General features: G+C 50.6%; 1 protein-coding gene across 5 annotated transcripts in view; it reads left to right on the top strand.

Moving 5' to 3' along the window:
- The window catches only part of plch1 (phospholipase C, eta 1), a 200,473-nt gene that overhangs the window by 119,162 nt on the left and 59,609 nt on the right, over positions 1-21,702 (top strand). For all 5 annotated transcript variants that reach the window (XM_038815875.1, XM_038815877.1, XM_038815878.1 and 2 more), the window contains 3 exons: positions 5,186-5,389; positions 7,228-7,348; positions 9,161-9,332. In XM_038815875.1, the coding sequence (XP_038671803.1) occupies positions 5,186-5,389; positions 7,228-7,348; positions 9,161-9,332 (497 nt within the window). The remainder of the gene's footprint in view (positions 1-5,185; positions 5,390-7,227; positions 7,349-9,160; positions 9,333-21,702) is intronic.

Genomic DNA, 21,702 nt, shown 5'->3' on the forward strand with positions numbered 1-21,702 from the left:
TGGCCAGTGGCGGGCAGGGGATGGGTTATGGCTAGTCAGTAGGGGAGGGAGGCAGGGAGCCCTCTGATCCGGCTGATAACCTGGAATGTGAGGGGGCTGAACGGGCCGGTCAAGCGGGCCCGGGTGTTTGCGCACTTGAAGGGGCTGAAGGCGGATGTGGCCATGCTCCATGAGACACACCTGAAGGTGGCGGACCAGGTTCAACTGAGGAAGGGGTGGGTGGGCCAAGTATTTCATTCAGGGCTGGATGAGAAGAATCGGGGGGTGGCGATCCTGGTGGGAAAGAGGGTGTCGTTTGAGGCATCAAATGTGGTGGCTGACAGTGGCGGGAGGTATGTGATGGTGAGTGGTAAGCTGCAGGGCGAGCAGGTGGTGTTGGTGAATGTTTACTCCCCAAACTGGGACGATGCGGGGTTTATGCGGCGCATGTTGGGCCGCATTCCGGACCTGGAGGTGGGGGGGCCTGATCATGGGGGGAGGACTTCAACACGGTGCTGGATCCCCCATTGGATCGATCCAGGTCCCGGACGGGTAGGAGGCCGGTGGCGGCTAAGGTGTTGAGGGGGTTTATGGATCAGATGGGAGGTGTGGATCCCTGGAGGTTTGCGAGGCCAAGGGCCAGGGAGTACTCGTTTTTCTCCCACGTGCATAAGGATTGATTTTTTTGTCCTGAGCAGGGGGCTGGTTTCGAGGGTGGAGGGTGCTGAATACTCCGCCATTGCCATTTCGGATCATGCCCCGCACTGGGTGGACCTCAGGCTGGGGGAGGAGAGGGACCAGCGTCCGCTCTGGCGCTTGGAGGTGGGGCTGCTGGCAGACGAGGAGGTGGCCGGGAGGGTTTGGGGGTGTATTAAGAGGTACCTTGAAGCCAACGATAACGGGGAGTGGGGATAGTCTGGGAGGCATTGAAGGCGGTGATTAGAGGGGAGTTGATTTCCATCCGAAACCATAGGAAGAGGGGGGAGCAGAGGGAGAGGGAGAGATTGGTAGGGGAGATGGTGAGGGTGGATAGGAGATATGCAGAGGCTCCGGAGGAGGGATTGCTGGGGGAGCGGCATAGCCTTCAGGCCAGGTTCGATCTACTGACCACCAGAAAGGTGGAAGCTCAGTGGAGGAAAGCACAGGGGGCGGTGTATGAATATGGGGAGAAGGCGAGCAGGATGCTGGCACACCAGCTCCGAAAGCGAGACGAGGCCAGGGAGATTGGGGGAGTGAAGGATAGAGTTGGGAAGGTGGTGCGGAGGGGGGTAGACGTTAATGGGGTCTTTAGGGACTTTTATGGGGAACTGTACCGGTCTGAACCCCCGGTGGAGGGGGGGAAATGGGGCGCTTCTTGGACAAGCTGCGATTTCCGAAGCTGGAGGAGGGGCAGGTGGAGGGACTAGGGGCGCCGATTGAGCTGGAGGAGCTGGTTAAAGGGATAGGGAGCATGCAGTCGGGGAAGGCACCGGGACCGGATTAGTTTCCGGCCGAATTTTATAAAATGTATGCGAACCTGTTGGGCCCCCTGTTGGTCCGGACCTTTAACGAGGCAAGGGAGGGGGGGGGCTTTGCCCCCAACTATGTCACGGGCGCTGATTTCCTTGTTCCTAAGCGGGACAAGGACCCTCTGCAGTGTGGGTCATATAGACCGATCTCGCTGCTAAATGTCGACGCCAAGCTGCTGGCAAAGATCTTAGCCACAAGAATAGAGGATGGTGTGCCGGGGGTCATTCACGAGGACCAGACGGGGTTTGTGAAGGGAAGGCAGTTGAATACCAACATACGAAGGCTCCTCAATGTCATTATGATGCCGGCTGTGGAAGGGGAGGCGGAGATAGTGGTGGCATTAGATGCGGAGAAGGCCTTTGATAGGGTTGAGTGGGGGTATCTGTGGGAGGTGTTGGAAAGGTTTGGGTTTGGGGAGGGATTTGTCCGTTGGGTGAGGTTGCTTTATGAGGCCCCGATGGCGAGTGTAGCCACGAATAGGAGGAGGTCGGAGTACTTTCGGCTGTACCGGGGGACGAGACAGGGGTGCCCCCTGTCCCCCTTGCTCTTTGCATTGGCAATTGAGCCCCTGGCCATGGCGTTGAGGGAGTCAGGGAACTGGAGGGGCCTGGTGCATCAAGTGTCGCTTTATGCGGACGACCTGTTGCTGTATGTGTCGGACCCGGTGGGGGGGGATGCCGGAGGTGATGAGGATTCTCAGCGAATTTGGGGGCTTCTCTGGGTATAAACTCAACCTGGGCAAGAGCGAGTTGTTCGTGGTGCACTCGGGGGATCAGAAGGAGGGGATTGGTAGGCTCCCACTGAAGCAGGCAGGGAGGAGCTTCAGGTACCTACGAGTCCAGGTGGCTGGGAGCTGGGGGGCCCTGCACAAGCTCAACCTCACAAGGTTGGTGGAGCTAATGGAGGAGTTCAAAAGGTGGGATATGTTACCGCTGTCACTGGCGGGTAGGGTGCAGTCCGTCAAGATGACAGTGCTCCCGAGGTTTGTGGTCCTGTTCCAGTGCCTTCCAATCCTTATCCCGAAGGCCTTTTTTAGGAGAGTTAACAGGAGTATTACGGGATTTGTGTGGGCGCATGGGACACCGAGGGTGAGAAGGTGTTCTTGGAACGGGGCAGGGATAAGGGGGGGCTGTCGCTGCCCAACCTCTGTGGGTATTATTGGGCTGCCAACGCAGCGATGGTGCGTAAGTGGGTAATGGACGGGGAAGGGGCAGCATGGAAGAGGATGGAGATGGCGTCCTGTGTGGACACGAGCCTGGAGGCGCTGGTAACGGCGCCGTTGCCGCTCCCTCCAGCGAGGTATACCACGAGCCCAGTGGTGGTGGCTACCCTCAAAATTTGGGGGCAATGGAGACGGCATAGGGGGGAGGTGGGGGGCTCGATGGAGTCCCCGATATGGGGGAGCCACCGGTTTGTTCCAGGGAGCATCGATGGCGGATTTTTGGGCTGGCACAGGGTAGGAGTTAGGAGGTTGAGGGACCTGTTTGTGGATGGGAGGTTCGCAAGCCTGGGGGAGTTAGAGGGAAAGTTTGGGTCCCCCCCGGGAACATGTTTAGGTATATGCAGGGTAGGGCGTTTGCCAGGCGGCAGGTGGAGGGGTTCCCCTTGCTGCCCCCACGTGGGGTACGGGACAGGGTGATCTCGGGGGTGTGGGTTGGAGGAGGGAGGATTTCGGACACATATCGGGTAATGCAGGAGGTAGACGAGGCCTCAGTGGAGGAGCTGAAGGGTAAATGGGAAGAAGAGCTGGGTGAGGAGATTGAGGAGGGGACATGGGCGGATGCCCTGGAAAGGGTGAATTCATCCTCTTCCTGTGCGAGGCTTAACCTCATACAGTTCAAGGTACTGCATAGGGCCCACGTGACTGGGACGAGGATGAGAAGGTTTTTCGGGGGCGAAGACAGGTGTGCTAGGTGCTCGGGGAGCCCAGCGAACCGCGCCCATATGTTTTGGGCATGTCCAGCGCTGGGGGAATTTTGGAAGGGGGTAACAAGGACGGTGTCGAGGGTGGTGGGATCCAGGGTCAAGCCAGGCTGGGGACTCGCAATTATTGGGGTTGCAGTGGAGCCGGGAGTGCAGGAGGCGAAAGAGGCCGGTGTTCTGGCCTTTGCGGCCCTAGTAGCCCGGCGGAGAATCTTGCTTGAATGGAAGGATGAGAGGCCCCCAAGCATGGAGGCCTGGATCAATGATATGGCAGGGTTCATTAAATTGGAGAAGGTGAAATTTGCCCTGAGGGGATCAGTACAAGGGTTCTTTAGGCGGTGGCAGCCTTTCCTGGACTTCCTGGCGGAACGGTAGGGAAATAGGCCGGCAGCAGCAGCAACCCGGGAGGGGGGGGGGGGTTGTGTTTGGTGGGAGGGAGGGAGGGAGAAGTGTGTACATGGGTTCGTGGGATGTGGCGGGTGTTATCTCTTTCCTTTCTGTTTGCTTTTTTTTTTCGATTTAGTAGTTGCTTTTGTAGGGGGCTGGGTGTTCTTGGGTTTTTACAATGGTTATTCTGTTAATATTGTTTTGTTGTTTATATTTTGTGAAAACCTTAATAAAAATTATTTTTAAAAAAATAAATGGCGGAGCAGGTGCGAAGGGCTGAATGGCAGACTCCTGTTCCTATTTCTTATGGTCTTCTGAAATGAAATCAATAGGCTGGAAAGCTATTAATGGGAGCAGAGACTGAGATTGAATAGTTATAGTATAGAGTCAGCTGCAGTTTCTATTTAGTTGTGTTCATGAAGTATGCAGCCGCAATCCTGAAGCCAGAGGAAATTTGAGCTGTTTCTGCTGAGAGTTTCTATCCTGAAAAACTTGGACAGAGCTTCTTCACTCTTTAAAAAATCATGTATGATATTCCTGTCCAATGTTGAATTTGAAGTTTGCTCTTTTTTAAAAATGCCTGCAGATGAGATGACAGACCTGCAAAAACAGAGTCATGTCAGACTGTGAGCTTTCGGTTGCAAATGAATAACGTCAAGGCCAAAACCAGGAACTAAAGTTGCAATACTGTTGTGAAAATGGTTTTCTTTTTTAGCCCATTTAAGTTCTCCAAGTGGCATTTGGAATATATAGGCCCGTTTCTGGGATTTTGGTAGAGTATAAATAGACTGTGTACATTACCTTGTTTTTGAGTCCTTTCCAAAAAATTAGGCATTTGTTTTATTCCTATTTGTGGAACGGACTCAAGAGTCTGTATGGGCTACTCCTGCTCCGATTTCTTATATTCTTGTGCCAGTCTACCACGTAGATTTAGTGACAGCACAACTTCAAAAGGCCAACAAATTTAATAGCAAGCAATATAGTTTCCAATATTCACTTCTATTCATTAATACGTATCAAATCAGGGCCAGTAAAACTTCATTCATTCAACATAATAAGGAAGGACCCAGGTCTGGAGATCTACAGAACCAGCACAACGCTATAAGTATGCAGCAGTGGATAAAGAGCTCTTCAACCCAAGCCTACAACTCAATTGCAAAGCTATTCTGAAAGTATTTTCAGCCATTTGAGCTTTCCAATTACATATTGAGACCAATAAACTATATTACTTCAATTTACTGTATTCCTGGCTGGATTTTTACATAAAAGTTTATTTATCATAATGGATTTTAGTTCCATGAGGAAGGCTTTCATGGTGTGCAAGAATAGAAGGATTGTGAACAAAATCTGCTTTTCTTCGGTTTATTAATTCTCCTTTTGCATCTAGGTTTTACTAACTTCATGCGCAGTCCTGCATGTGACATATTTAACCCTTTTCACTATGAAGTAAATCAGGATATGGATCACCCCCTGTGCAACTACTTTATTGCTTCATCACACAACACTTACTTGACAGGGGATCAACTCCTTTCTCAGTCCAAGGTGGATATGTATTCCTGGGTGCTACAGGCCGGTTGCCGCTGTGTGGAAGGTATTAATAATGTGTCAGCTTCAAATTATATGTATAGTGCTTGCATTCTGACACGAGCAGTAAATCCATCAGCAGTGTATTCCCCATGAATTTTGTTTCATGGATGGGCTTGGTTCCACTTCTGTTCTGATTTTAATGATGGGGTAACCACTTTTGTATAGATTCCCTCCGAAAGTTGATCTTACTAAAGTAGCAATTGCTGAAAAAAGAGATGTGTCGAAGCTTTTGATCTTGCACCCATCAGGACACTTCACAAAAATACCAGTGCACGGGGATAAGTTTATCCTGTGTGAGAAGAGAATGCTGGTTTGTTTGAAGCATTACCATGGAAAATACATCAGTTGATGAGGACTGACCGATAACTGCCAACCATTGTTTGAAATTTAAACCGGGCAGCTTGACCTTGATTGCTGAACAAAGAACAAAGAAAATTACAGCAGAGGAACAGGCCCTTCGGCCCTCCCAGCCTGCGCCGATCCAGATCCTTTATCTAAACCTGTCCCCTATTTTCCAAGGTCTACTTCCCTCTGTTTCCCGCCCGTTCATATATCTGTCTAGATGCATCTTAAATGATGCTATTGTGCCCGCCTCTACCACTTCCGCTGGCAATGTGTTCCAGGCACCCACCACCATCTGCGTAAAAAACTTTCCACGCACATCTCCCTTAAACTTTCCCCCTCTCACCTTGAAATCGTGACCCCTTGTAATTGACACCCCAAATCTTGGAAAAATCTTGTTGCTATCCACCCTGTCCATACCTCTCATAATTTTGTAGACCTCAATCAGGTCCCCCCTCAACCTCCGTCTTTCCAACAAAAACAATCCTAATCTACTCGACCTTTCTTCATAGCTAGCACCCTCCATACCAGGCAACATCCCGGTGAACCTCCTCTGCACCCTCTCCAAAACATCCACATCCTTCTGGTAATGTGGCGACCAGAACTGCACGCAGTATTCCAAATGTGGCCGAACCAAAGTCCTATACAACTGTAACATGCCCTTCCGACTCTTGTACTCAATACCCCGTCCGATGAAGGCAAGCATGCTGTATGCCTTCTTGACCACTCTATCAACCTGCGTTGCCACCTTCAGGGTACAATGGACCTGAACTCCCAGATCTCTCTGTACATCAATTTTCCCCAGGACTCTTCCATTGACCATATAGTCCGCTCTTGAATTAGATCTTCCAAAATGCATCACCTCGCATTTGCCTGGATTGAACTCCATCTGCCATTTCTCTGCCCAACTCTCCAATCTATCTATATTTTGCTGTATTCTCTGACAGTCCTCCTCGCTATCTGTAACTCCACCAATCTTAGTATCATCTGCAAACTTGCTAATCAGACCACCTATACCTTCCTCCAGACCATTTATGTATATCACAAACAACAGTGATCCGAGCACGGATCCCTGTGGAACACCACTAGTCACCCTTCTCCATTTTGAGACACTCCCTTCCACCATTACTCTCTGTTGCCCAGCCAGTTCTTTATCCATCTAGCTAGTACACCCTGAACCCCATACGACTTCACTTTTTCCATCAACCTGCCATGGGAAACTTTATCAAACGCCTTACTGAAGTCCATTGCCCTGGGGAATGGCTCTCACTATACAATGTAAATTGTTTCATGTTATGGAGTATGAATGCACAACAAAGTACCAGAAACATAAAAAAATAATACAATGGTTAGGTAAATGAGAAGAGAGAGATCAAATTGCATAGCAGTGATGATCTAAATTTTATTTTCAGTTTCCTATTAATTATCTGTGCGCTCTCTGGGGCCTGTTATTTGATCTATTACTGTTGATCCTGTTTGGCCGTTAACCTATTTTTTCAGTTGACTGCTGGGATGGCCCAGAAGGGGAGCCAATTGTGCAGCATGGTTACACACTCACGTCCAAGGTCCTCTTCAGAGATGTTGTTGAAACCATCAACAAATATGCTTTCATCAAAAATGAGTAAGTGACAGCTAAAATGACTGAAAATCAGTTTAATATTGAATGCTTGTGTTTCTAATATTGATTTTCTCCAGTTCACAAAACGCGTACTTACCAATCACAATTTCTGTACTGACGATTGCAGCGCATCATTGGAGACGAGCTGCATACTATACAAGGTTCTCTCTTTTATGTTGGCCAATATAATGATTATACACTCGTTCCCTGTGATCAACCAATCTGAAGTAGAATCATGCTTAGTTCAGTGCATTGAAATTGTAACAGAATGGTATGTAAGAAGGAATGCATTATGAAATGAAAATATCGGGGTCTGGCATGAAACATCTTTTATGTAGGTGTTATAACCTACCTGCTTACAACTGGCCAGGTTGGCCACCTACATGGGGGAACCATTGGACATTGCAGGAACTACGATGACCCCTGTTGTTTATGGACGCCAGGAGGGGCGTTTCCTACTTATCATGGTGCGCGGCCACGGGCCCAGTCTGTTGGGTCGGGACTGGTTGCGCCATTTGTGACTGCAGTGACAGCACATCCTTCAACCAGTTTCTGGAGGGTTGACTGAGGTGCTAGGATGATACCCAGATGTATTCCAGCCCGGTTTGGGGAAAATAAAAGGGGCCGTAGCCTGTATCCAAGTCGAACCAGGAGCCACGCCGCGCTATTTCCGGGCGCACCCGGTGCCTTACGCCTTGCTCGAGAAGGTAGAAGGGGAGCTCACTCGTTTGGAGATTTTGGGTATCATCAGGCCCGTCCATTTCGCTGACTGGGCAGCACCAATTGTACCTGTAATGAAGCCAGATGCCACAGTTCGCTTGTGCAGCTACTATAAACTTGCAGTGAATACGGCTTCCCTACTCGACTGATATCCAATGCCTCGCATAGAGGATCTCTATGCGAAGCTTGCAGGCGGACTCTCGTTCACAAAATTAGACATGAGTCACGCCTACCTACAGTTGGAGCTGGACCCTGCCTCCCGGCCATATGTAACGATTAATACACACCGGGGCCTGTATGAATATACACGGTTGCCCTTTGGAGTATCCTCTGCCTGCGCTATTTTTCAACGCGTCATGGAGGGCATTTTGAGAGGTTTACAGTGTGTCGTTGTCTACTTCGATGACGTTTTGATTAGAGGGATGTCGGAGCAGGAACATTTGAAAAATTTGAAGGCTGTCCTTAGATGCTTTTCGGAGGCTGGAGTCCTTCAGGCGAAGAAAGTGGATGTACAACCGTTATGCCGTTCATCACGGAAGCACCGTTCTCCGTGTCATTACACGCCGCACGATGCAGCGCCTCGTGCAAATGGTGTCCGGCCTGCGGCAGAACGAGTCCGACGCCCTCCTTCACCAAGGTCTTCAGTGGATTCCTTGGACTTTGGGGGGGAGGGATGTTATAACCTGCCTGCTTACCACTGGCTGGGGACTAATGGCAATCCCACAATCCTTTGGGAGTATGAGCTTCCCCGATGAGGGGGCAGAGAAACCATTAGCAGATTCCCTGCATAAATAAAGCTGGCCAGTTTGGAACCGGCTAGAGGAGAGTGAGCAGCAAGGGAAGTAGCTGCAGTTGTGTATATATGTTCTTGTAAATAAATGTTATTTATTTCTATCCTTCAACTCGTGCTGGATTCTTCGTGGCCCTCACAAAAGTAGGTATTTTGTGTTGTACTAAATGTTCAAAAAACTTTGTTCATGTATGTTGTAAAGAAACAATGTTTGGCTTTAGATTTAGTTTAGATTTCCCCTCACCCAAAACTTAGCAAAATTGCCAGCAGCTGAATTAATGTTTTATTTTTTATTTTATTGGCAGATATCCTGTAATCCTGTCTATTGAGAATCACTGCAGCATCCAGCAGCAACAAAAGATTGCCCAGTATTTAAAAGATATCCTTGGTGACAAACTGAACTTATCCCCTGTTGATGCTCATGACACAGACCAATTTCCCACTCCTCAGAGCTTGAAGGGGAAAATTCTCATAAAGGTAATGATTCTGCAATTTCTTCAGACTTTTTGATTTTTTTCATCATGGTGTGGCTTGTATTGGGTTAGAGTTAAAGTTTTAGGTTTAATTTAAAATAGAGTTCAATAACGGTAGAAATTCCCCTCTAGCATGAAGTGGCTAGTACATAGAGGGGGTGGACATGTTATTTGTTGTCATTCTCCATGACAGACAGAAATAAGCTTTTACAGGTTGGATGGGCAGCCCGACATTGGGTAGAAACTTGTGTCGCCAATGGGACTCCCAGACAAATTTTATGGGTGGCAGCTAATTAACTGGTTGCCATCAGGCTGCTTAAGTCCTGTTCCTGATGGCAGCCTGCCTGAGAACTAGTCCAAACAGAGGGTCAGCAGCTTTAGCAATGCCATCGGGAGCAGTGGTCTCTGTTAAGACAAGGCCGGGGCCCTGCAGCCAGCAGTGGGATGAAAATAACTTTTAAAAAGTCGGTGGGCAAATACTGGCGAGGTACCCCTTAGGAAATACCATTGAGGCCACATGTGCTGCTGTTTTCTTTGCCGCGGTCCCTTTTCGAAATAAAAATCCTTACACACAGGAGACCCCCCGCATCCCGCAACCCAAACTTTGAGCAGCATGTTTACCAGTGGCTTTTTAATTTGGCCACAAAACGTATTTCGGAGTTCCAATTTCCTGGACAATTGGAGCTGTCAGGAATGATGACGACTGCTGCAGTCTGTTTCGGCCCCACAACTTAACAGGACCCTGCAAGGGTCGGAATGGAAACTTCTAGATCTTTCAAAACTGAGACAGCAAGTTGATTGAGATGGAGGGTCAACATGCACATGAGGGGTTTTGCGAATGGGTCAGCCGCATTGAGAGGAGCTCCTGCCTGTGGCCACTATTTGCGGCACTTTCTGGAGGTTCCGATTCTTCCCCCCCCCCCCCCCCCCCCCACCGGCTGATTGTTGACGGCCTTTGGGCCCGTCCCGGGCGTGATGCGGGGCCGGATTGAAAACCGGCAAAGAACCCCGCGCGGGTGTCGGGCCTAGTGCGCACGGTGGTCGGAGCAGCGGGGGCGGAGCTAAACGGAGGACGAGGCGGCAGGCCCGAAGCCAGGGCGTAATGTGGGTGAGATGTCCCACATTGGGTGGCTCCCGCCTAGAATGTTGTAAGAAGACTGAAGTCCTATCCCAGGGGAATTCTTGAGGAATACAAAAAAGAAGAGAAAGAAGTTTTAAAGAAACTTTGTGAAAGTTTTTTTCTGAAGAAAGAATTTTTTGTTTTTTTATATTTAAAAAAATTGATGAAGGAAAGAAGGGGAGGAAAAAAAGGAAAATGTATAAGTCGTTAAAGGATGTGAAAAGCAGCGTTGCAAAAGGGAGGAAACGCGGGCTCGCCGTTGAATGAGAGGACCAGCAAAAGCACTGACAAGATGGCGGATGCCGGACCGCATGGTGGGGCCGCACTACTTACGGTAGTGAAGATGACCGAGGTGATGGCTGTGGAGTTGGAAAAGCACTTTGCGAGGCACATGGAGACTTTGAGGAAGGAGATGGCGGTCGCATTGAAGTAATTGGTGGAGGAGGCAATCGCCCCGGTGAGTGTAGCTGTGGCAAAGACATCGGCCGAGGTGAGAGAGCTGGGCGAGAAGATGAAGGAAGTGGAGGAGGCCGTGTCTTGGCACAACGACCAGTTCACCTCAATGGGGGACGAGCTGCGGAGGGTGGTGGAGGTCAACAGAGGACTCCGAGCAAAGCTCGAGGACTTGGAGAACCGCTCGAGGCAGCACAATCTGAGAATTGTGGGCTTGTCCGAAGGGACAGAGGGCCCAAGGCCAACAGAGTACTTCGCTAAGAGGTTGGCAAAGTTGATGATGGAGGGTGAGAACCCCTCCTGGTATGAGCTGGACCAAACTCATCGGTCATTAAGGCCGAAGCCCAAAGTGAATGAGCAGCCAAGAGCAGTAATTATCTGCTTCCATAAATACTGCATGAAGGAGAAGGTGTTAAGCTGGGCGAAGCAGAAGCGCGAGGTGCAGTGGGATGGTGCTAAGAGTTCGGATCTACCAGGACTTGACGTTGGAGTTGGCAAAAAGACGAGCGCCGTTCAGGCGAGTGAAGGCGGCACTGTACAAGGGGGTGCGATTTCAAGACATCGGAGACGGCGGAGGCGTTCGTGAAGGCAGAAGGCTTGGGACAGACGGGAGGAGCGGAGCTGGAATAGAGACTGTGGACTGTGATTGGGGAGCTGGAAAATGTGTAAATGCTATAACTTTCCTTTTATTGACATGTATTGTAATTTACTTCACTTCACATTGTTACAGAGTTCAAGTTATTGGTTGGGTTGATTGGCATTCTGTGTTGCGACGGTTATATCTTATTTTAGTGAATTGTATGGGTTGGATTGCTGTTCTTGTTTTTTTTCTCTGGGACTGGGTGGGAGGGGATGGTATACCTTGGCGGGGGGAGCCACCCCCCGCGCCAGCTAACTGAAGTCGGCTAGTGAACGGAGGTGAGGTGAGAGGAGGGCTGCGCACATGGGAGCCTGGTTAGCAGGTTTCGATGGGCCTACAAGGCGAGCAAGTAGGGGAAGGGATCGACGCTGGGAGATATTTTTCTGAAAGGAAATGTGGGGGGGCGGGTTTTGGGAGGAGGCGAAGGGGTTAATAATGGATGGGGGCGGGTCAGGCTCATGGGGCAGGGCCCTGCTGTATAATAATGGTGGATAAGAAGGGTGGTGAGGGGTGAGAGACCCCCAGTTAGGATAGTCATGTGGAACGTGAGGGGGTTAGGAGGTTCGATCAAGAGGTTAAGGGTGCCTGCGCATCTTAAAAGTTTGAAAGCCAATGTAGCAATGCTGCAGGAGACTCACTTGAGGGTGAAGGACCAGGTTAGACTTAAAAAGGGCCGGATTAGTCAGGTGTTTCACTCTGGATTTGACGGAAGGGCTCGAGGGGTAGCGGTGTTGGTCAGCAAAAGAGTACGCTTTCAGATGGAGAAGGTGGTGGCAGCTCCGGGGGTTAGATATGTGATTGTGACAGGGGCGCTGGAGGGGAGGTTAGTGGTGCTGATGAATGCATACGGTCCCAATTGGGATGATGTGGGATTCGCAAAGAAGGTGTTGGAGCCATCCCCGACTTGGACACACACAAACTGATAGTGGGGGGGGGACTGGAACTTTGTGCAGGAGCCAAGATTGGATAGGTCACGGCGTTGGCTGGGCTTATGGTGGAAATGGGAGGAGTGGACTCTTGGGGGTTTCTACCGCTGAGGGAACGGAAGTACTCGTTTTTCTCAGCAGTCTATAAGGTATACTCGCAGATCGACATTTTCGTGGTGGAAGGCTTTGCTGCTGGGGTTAAGGGGTCGGAATACTCGGCAATTGCAGTGTCAGATCGTGTTCCGCATTGGGTGGATATGGTACTGGAGAAGGGGGTAGCGCAGAGGCTGGGGTGGAAATTAGATGTGGGACTTTTGGGGGAACCAAGGGTTCTGTGACAAAATTGAAAAGGTAATTGAGGAATATGTAGGTTTCAACTGTACGAGTGAGGTGTCGATGGCAGTTGTTTGAGAGGCTCTAAAGGTGGTGGTGAGGGGTAACGTGATCCCGTTTAAGGCCAGGGTGGACAAAGAGGAGAGGTTGGAGCGGCAAAGGGTAATAGATGAGATATTGGAGATAGATAGGAGTTGTGCAGAAGATTGGGACCCAGCGAAGTTGGGGAAAAAAGGAAGGAACTACAAGCGAGCTTTGACCGACTATCTACCAAGAAGGCGGTGCGGTAACTGAGATGAGCAAGGGGTGCAGTTTACGAGCATGCAGATGAAGTATGTTAGCATGTCAGCTCCGGAGGGAGGCAGTGGTAAGGGAAATTGTTCAGGTGAGGGATAGGGCAGGAAGTTGGTGGTGGCTCTGGATCTGATTGACAAGGTCTTTGAGAAATTTTATGAGAGGTTGTACAGGTTCAGAGCCACCTGGGGGAGATCGGGAGATGCAGGAATTTCTAGATGGGTTGGAGTACCCAAGGTTAGGGGAGTGGGAGACAGCTACATTAGAGGGAGGAATAGTAGAGCAGGAGATGAAGGATACGATTGGGAGGATGCAGTCGGGGAGGTGGCAGGGCCGGATGAGTTTCTGGTGGAATATTATTAAAAATTCAAGGATAAGCTGGCACCCCTGATGGTGGGGATGTTTGAAGAGGTGATAGGGAAGAGGGTGCTGCCACAAACTTTGGGGCAGGCTTCGATTTCCCTGTTGCTAAAAAAAGATAAGGACCGGACGGAGTGTGGGTCGTATAGGTCTATATCACTTTTGAATGTGGACGCAAAAGTATTGGCGAAGGTACTGGCGGGTAGGCTGGAGGAGTGCCTCCCGAAGGTGATAGGTGAGGATCAGACGGTGTTCGTGAGTGGGAGGCAGCTCTTTTCAAACTTAAGAAAGGTATTGAACGTTGTTATGGCACCGGTGGAGGGGAAGAAACCAGGTGGTTGTGGCATTGGACGCTGAGAAGGCGTTTGACTGGGTAGAATGGGGGTACTTGATGACAGTTCTGGTGCAGTTTGGGATTGGACCAAGATTTGTGAACTGGGTAAAGCTACTATATAAGGAGCCGAGGGCGACTGTCCGCACAAACAACATTAGCTCGAGATACTTTTCTCTCCACCGTGGGTCTACACAGGGATGTCCAATGTCCCCCCTGCTGTTTGCACTCACGATTGAGCCGTTGGCCATCGCATTAAGAAGTTCGGGGGTAAGGAAAGGAATAGTGTGTGGGGAGGGGTGGGGAATAGACCATAGGGTGACCTTATATGCCGATGACCTGCTGTTATATGTGTCGGAACTGAGTGTGTCGATCGGGGGAATATTGGAGCTGCTTCGAGTGTTTGGGTCTTTCTCTGGGTACAGACTAAATTGAGACAAAAGTGAGTACTTTGTGGTGTCTTGGCTCGGGGTGGGGGTGGGGGCTGCCATTCCATAGGGCAGGGGCTCAGTTTAGGTACCTGAGGGTGCAGGTTGCCCGGGAGAAGGGGGCATGCCGCAGGTACAACATTTCTAGTTTGGTGGGGAGAGTGAAAGTCGATCTGGCAAAGTGGGATGATCTCCCTCGGTCACTGCCGGGTCGGGTACAGGCAGTTAAAATGAACGCGTTGCCACGATTTCTGTTTATTTTTCAATGCCTGCCGATTTTCCTGCCAAAGGCTTTTTTTGGAGAGATCGAGGGAAGGAATACTTCATTCATATGGGGAGGGAAGGTGGCCAGAGTTAGAAAGGTGCTGCTACAGAGGGAAATGCAGGCAGGAGGTTTGGGTCTTCTGAACCTGATGTATTATTACTGGGCGTGAATGTGGAGAAGGTGCAGAGCTGGGTTAGAGGGGTTGATTCCCAGTGTGTCAGAATGGAGGAGAGTTTGTGCAGGGGGTCGGTATTGAAAGAACTAGCAACAGGGCCGCACCCGATGGCCCTGGGAAAATACTCGGGGAGTCCGGTAATAATAGCTTCATTGAGAATTTGGAGGCAGTTTCGCCAACAGCAGGGTCAAGAGAAATGCTGATTTGGGGGAACCACCAATTTGAGCCAGGGAAGTGGGATGGAAATTTTCGGAAATGGGAGGAGAAGGGATTCAGACACTAAAAGATTTGTTTCTTAGTGTTCGGTTTGCAGGATTGAAGGAGCTGGAAGTGAAGTATGGGCTGGAGCAGGGGGAAATGTTTTGATACATGCAGGTTCGGGATTTTGCCAGAAAGGAGATACAGAGCTTCCCAGTGGAGCCGGTCTCCACATTGCTGGAGGAGGTGCTGACGACAGGGGGACTGGAGAAGGGGGTAGTGTTGGCGGTTTACGGAGCTATTTTGGAAGAGGAGAAGGCACCACTGGAAGGGATCAAAGCAAAGTGAGAGGAAGAGTTGGGAGAAGATATGGAGGAGGGGTTCTGGTATGAGGTGCACCGAAGAGTGAACGCCTCCACCTTATGCACGAGGTTGGGCTGATACAGCTGAAGGTGGTATACAGAGCACACATCACGAGGGCGAGGATGAGCTGATTCTTTGAAGGAAGAGAAGATGTGTGTGAACGTTGCGGGGGGAGGGGCCCACTAATCACATTCATATATTTTTGTCCTGTCCAAAGCTAGAGGATTACTGGAAGGAGGTTTTTAGGGTAATTTCTGAAGTGGTGCACGTGAAACTGAACCCGGGCCCCCGGGAGGCCATATTCGGGGTGTTGGAACAGCCAGGGTTGGAAACGGGGGCGGAGGCAGAGGTTGTAGCCTTCGCCTCGTTGATCGCCTGTTATGGGAGAGGCGTTTTCAGAACCACAAAATGTAACATGGAGTTCAACCAACCTCTTCCTTTAATGTATTGTTGCTTTTGAAGCACACGGCTTGGTCTCCAGGTGTGGTATTACAATTATGGACACCTGGGTTTTAAACATAAAACAATGTTTATTCCATGAATTCAACTTAACCTTTTTAAATAAATGTTGGATCCCTTAACACTCCTTACTTCAAAGATAACCCCGAAAATAATACAACACTAAATAATCCCTCAAAATGTTCCTTCAAATCTCCAAAAGACTTAACACCTTTAAACAGAAACACATCAGGTTAAAGTCATTACTATTATGAGTTTAAATCACCCAAATTATTCAGAGATAGTCTTTCCTGGCAGAGATCACAGCAGATCCAACTTACTGCAAACACAGACACACCCAAGCTCCTTTTCTTCATGCAGCTCTCAGCAAACCAGCCAGGCACTTTTCAGCTGCTCTCTCAAACTGAAACTAAAAGCAGAAGTGAGCTCAACTCAGCTACCCCTACCCTCTGACATCACCAGTAATATGAGCTGCTCAATTTCTTAAAGGTACATTGCACAAACATCCATTTCTTAAAGGTACTCTCACATGACACGCCCGAAGGCAGATCCTGATAGGTTGGAGAGCAACCTCTCCACTCTGTACCCTGGCGTGGCGGGGGGACCTCTTGGAATTCTTGACTCTTGAGAAGGTTAAGTTTGAACTGAGGGGAAGGATGGAGGGGTTCTACAATTCATGGGCATTACTCATTATGCACTTTCAAGAACTGGATAACATCGAATGGATAACATTAGTTGGGGCGGGTGGGTGGGAGGGGTTGAGGGAGGGGGGCTGTGTGTGTTCATGGTGTCTATGGGTGATCTCTAATTCCTTTTCGTCATGTGTTTGTGTGAACATGCGGGCTAATGTTTGGGCTTTGGTGGGAAGATGGGATTGACATATTTGTTAATGATTATTGTTTATTATTGGTGGGTGTAAATTTGGGAGAAAATATGAAAAAGGAGAATAAAAAATATTTTTAAATAAACATGCCACGGCTGCACCACATTTCTCAGATGTGTCTCTAGGCATCAGGTGGTAAGGGCCCAAATGGAGATTGTTTTCCCGGCAGGCAGGAGGGAGAAGCCTGCTACAGAGAGCAGGCACACCCCTCTGGGAGACTGCCCCCTCTGTGGGATCACCAAGGCGGGTTGTCACATGGTGCAGTCCACATCACAAGTGAACAGGAGGAGGGAGTGGAGATGGGAACAGATTCCCAGAGGATGCAGGATTTTCCAAGCTCTGCTCAACTGGACACACCTGGTCAGCCTAGGGATCATCAATGAAAAATAATCTCCAGGAGCAGCAGCAGAAAACGTGTGAAGTTCTAGGGTCACAGAACCCACAGACTGGGTAAGCTCCATGGTCTGCGTCAAGAAGCCGTCCGGCGAGCTGCGGATCTGTATTGATCCTAAAGACCTAAATCAGAATATCATGCGGGAGCACTACACAATTCCAAAACGTGAGGAGCTCACGTCAGAGATGGCCCACGCCAAACTATTCTCAAAACTGGATGCCTCCAAGGGTTTCTGGCAGATCCAACTAGATGAGTCAAGCAGGAAGCTGTGTACGTTCAACACATCCTTTGGCAGGTTCTGCTACAATCGGATGCCATTCGGCATCATTTCTGCGTCCGAAGTTTTCCACCGGATCATGGAGCAGATGATGGAGGGGATCGACGGCGTCCAACTATATGTCGACGACATTATTATCTGGTCAACCACCCCGCAGGAACACATTGCCCGCCTTAAGCGTGTTTTCAGGCGCATCCACGAACACGGCCTCCGCCTCAATAGGGCCAAATGCTCTTTCGGCCAGTCAAGTATCAAGTTTCTGGGGTTCACATCTCCCACCAGGGGGTGCGTCCGGACGAGGATAAGATTGCAGCAATCACGTCCATGAAGACGCCTGAGGACAAGAAAGCGGTCCTCTGGTTCCTGGGAATGGTGAATTTTCACGGGAAGTTCATTCCGAATTTTGCCTCGCACACCACGGCCCTCAGAGACCTGATTCGTAAAACCACAGATTTCCGATGGCTCCCTGCTCACGAGCGTCAATGGCAGGAGCTGAAGGCCAAGCTTTCCACGGCCCCAGTGTTGGCCTTTTTCAACCCGACCAAAGAGACCAAAATCTCTACTGATGCCAGTCAGTCGGGGATTGGTGCCGTGCTCGTGCAACGAGACGAGGCCTCGTCATGGGCCCCCGTTGCGTATGCGTCACGGGTGATGACTCCCACAGAGCAGCGTTATGCGCAAATTGAGAAAGAGTGTCTCGGCCTTCTCACTGGAGTTGTGAAGTTCCACGACTACGTCTATGGACTTCCATAGTTCATGATTGAAACCGACCACCGCCCCCTTGTAAATATTATCAAAAAGGACCTGAATGACATGACACCTCGCCTCCAGCGTATCCTATTCAAGCTGCGCAGGTACGACTTTCAACTGATCTATACCCCTGGCAAGGACCTTGCCATTGCTGTGCCCTCTCAAGGTCGATCACAACTCCGTGTGAACATGACGGCTTTATTTGCCACATAGATGCCCAAGTTCAGTTTGCAGCCTCCCATTTGCCAGCTTCGGATGCACGACTGATGCAAATTGGCCACGAGACGGCAGCTGATCCACTTCTGAAGTGGGTGATGCGCCTGATGTCAGACGGGTGGCTCAAGGGCCAATGCCCGCAATTTTACAACGTCCGCGATGACCTGGTGGTTGTAGTCGGGGTGCTTTTGAAATTGGATCACATCGTCATTCAACAAAGCATGCACCAGCTGGTGTTGGAGCAAATCCATGAAGGCCATTTAGGAATCGAGAAATGCCGCCGCAGGGCCAGAGAAGCCGTCTACTGGCCGGGCATCAATGATGACATCGCCAATGTGGTGCTCAACTGCTCTACCTGCCAACGTTATCAGCCCGCCCAACCACGGGAGACCCTGATGCCCCATGAGCTCGTCACATCGCCTTGGACCAAAGTGGGCGTCGACTTGTTCCATGCATTGGGCAGGGACTACGTCATCATCATCAACTACTCCAGTTACCCGGAGGTCATCTGGCCGCACGATCTCACATCCTCGGCTGTGATCAGGGCGTGTAAGGAGACATTTGCCTGACATGGCATTCCGCTGACGGTCATGACAGACAATGGCCCCTGTTTCGCGAGCCAGGAATGGGCCGGCTTCGCCCGACATTACAACTTTGAGCACGTGATGTCCAGTCCCCTATACCCCCAATCCAATGTGAAGGCGGAAAAGGGGGTCCACATCGTCAAGCGGCTCCTCAGCAAAGCCGCCAACGCCGGCTCAGGTTTCCAACTTGCTCTGATAGCTTATCGCTCCGTCCCGTTCTCCACCAGCCTGTCGCCTGCTCAGCTACTAATGAACCGCACCCTCAGAACGTGCTCCACCGCATGCACATGTCTCAACTGCAGCAGAAAACTTCCTACGACTCACGGGCCGCTGACCTTCCCAACATCCATCCACGCGACAAGGTTCGCATCCGCCTCCCGGACAGTGGCTGGTCTGCGCCTGCGGTTGTTCTAAGAAAGGTGGCCCCCCCCCGCTCCTTCCTGGTCCGCTTACCGGATGGATCCATTCGGCGCCGCAACAGGCGTGCTCTTCGCATGGTTCCAGGGTCATTGCAGGTTCCTCCGACCAGCTCTCCTACTGATCCCACCGTGGACTGTGTGGCGCTTCTGGTCGCTCCGCCTGCCCCTGACAGTGCTACAGCCCTCCCAGCTCCTGAGCCGCCAGCCATTGCCCCACCCTTGAGGCGGTCAACCAGAGTTCGTCGCCCACCTCAGAGACTGAACTTATGAACTCTGTACACATGTGGACTCTCTGAAATGTTCTTTTTCTTATATCTTTTATTGTTGCATTCGTTATCCAGTGATTTGTAAATAGATTTGTTGGTTGTTCCAGTTCATGATAGTCATCTGCACCAGGCACCTTCCTCTGTAAATAGTCTTGTTCCTTGTATATAGCCTTGTACATATGTCTTCGCACCTCACACGTAGCTAGGTACATTCTCCACACACCCACACTATTTATTATCACATGCCTATATCAACATTTTTTTATGAAAGGGGGGATGTCATGATATATACCAGTGTATCATGGTGCAGACACGCGCTGATGGACACACGCAGGGACCAATCAATATGCACAAACACCGCAGCAAATCACCAGTTGGAATACACACACTATAAAGGCAGAGGGCACCACGGTTCCCGCTCATTCTGGGTGCTGCCTCTGAGTGTAACAGGAACTCATCCAGCCCAGCACAGACTCGCAACACGGTGGACTTCCGGTTGCGGCTATGACCAGCTAAGTCGCACATTTGGCAGCTCCTGCGACAAAGGTGTTTAAGGGCCGATTGGAGGGCCCCGACGGTACTGTAAAGACGAATCCCGGTGGGGGAAGGCTCCCTGAGGAGAGTGAGACCAACTTTATGGTCGGTACTCGGAGTGGGGCGACAAAAAAAGCGGCAGCAGCTCCCCGAAAAAAGCGGGGGAAGAGGACCAAAATGGCGGCCGGTGGCGCACTAGAAGATTGGAGAAAATGGGCGGAGGAGCAGCAGGCCGCTCTCCTCCGGTGTTTTACGGAGCTGAAAGTGGAACTCTTAGAGTCTATGAACGCGACGACCACAAGGCTGATGGGGGCCCAGGCGACCCAAGAGGCGTCGATAAGAGAGCTGCAGCAGGAGATGACTGCAAGGGAGGAGGAGGCCACGGTCCTCGTGGGAAAGGTGGAGGTGCACGAGGCACTCCACCTGAAATGGCAGAGCCGCTTTGAGGAGCTGGACACTCGAATGAGGCGGAAGAACTTGAGGATCCTGGGCCTAGCAGAAGGCCTGGAGGGGCCTGATCTCCCGAAATATGTAGCGGAGATGCTGAGCTCCCTGATGGGAGAGGGGGCCGGTCCATCGCCTCTGGAGCTGGAAGAAGCATATCGGGTCATGGCTAGGCGGCCTAGGGCGAATGAGCCCCCGAGGGCGGTGCTGGTGCGATTCCAGCGTTTCTGTGATCGGGAGAAAGTGCTGAGGTGGGCCAAGAGGGAGAAAAGCAGCAAATGGGAGAATTCGACGGTGCGGATATATCAGGACTGGAGTGCGGAGGTGGCAAAGCGGCGGGCCCGGTTTAACCGGACGAAGGCGGTGCTGCACGCAAAGAGGATCAAGTTCGGAATGCTGCAGCCAGCGCGCTTGTGGGTCACCTACAAGGACCAGCACCATTACTTTGAGACCCCAGAGGAGGCATGGACTTTTGTTCGGGAGGAAAAGCCGGACCTGAACTAGAACTTGGGAACGCCGGCGGTCGAGGCCGCCCGAGTACCCTTGACTGATCAAGTGGCCCATGTCTTTCTTAGGCCAGGTCGGAACTTGGTTAAAGTTGATGGATCGTTTGGTTTCTTTGAAACTTGTGTTATGGGGGGTTTCTTTGTTCCTTTTTGTGTGTCTCTTCCCGTTGCCAACTTCCCTTAATTATTGTTGTTGTAGGGGGGGGCTTTTTTACTGTTTTTTGATCTGTTCTTTAAGGGTTATGGTTACTGTTCTGTTCGATGGAGGGTGATGGTTAAATACGTTATTATTGGGTAGTTATTTAGTTATGCAGGCATAGTTATGTATTTATGTATTTATTTGAGATTTGTTATTTATATTGTTATATTGTTAAGTTGGGGAGGCGGGACGGGGGGGGTGCAAGTTGGTTATGCGTGTTTTCTTTTTCTCTTTTTCTTCCTCTCGTTTTAAGGGGGCTTTTTTATGGGCTTGGATGGGGACGGGGGTGGAATTGAAGATGGCGGGGTAGGGTGTGGCCGGGCGAAAGCGCGGGCTTTCCCCTGTTTCCCGCGCGCGGGACGGAGGAAGGGGGAGGAGAGAAGAGTGGGGTGTGGCCAGCAATGGCGGCTTTTCCCGCGCTGAAGCGGGGTCAGAGAGGGATGGCAAGGGGGGGGAGGCCCCTCCCCCCCCACATCGGGAGGAGTCGGAGTGTGGCAGGGGCAGCCGGGTCAGCGAAAATCAGCTGACTCTCGGGAGTACGATGGTGGATACACCGC

This window comes from Scyliorhinus canicula, chromosome 13, assembly GCF_902713615.1.
Source record: "Scyliorhinus canicula chromosome 13, sScyCan1.1, whole genome shotgun sequence".
In the NCBI taxonomy this organism is placed as follows: domain Eukaryota; kingdom Metazoa; phylum Chordata; class Chondrichthyes; order Carcharhiniformes; family Scyliorhinidae; genus Scyliorhinus; species Scyliorhinus canicula.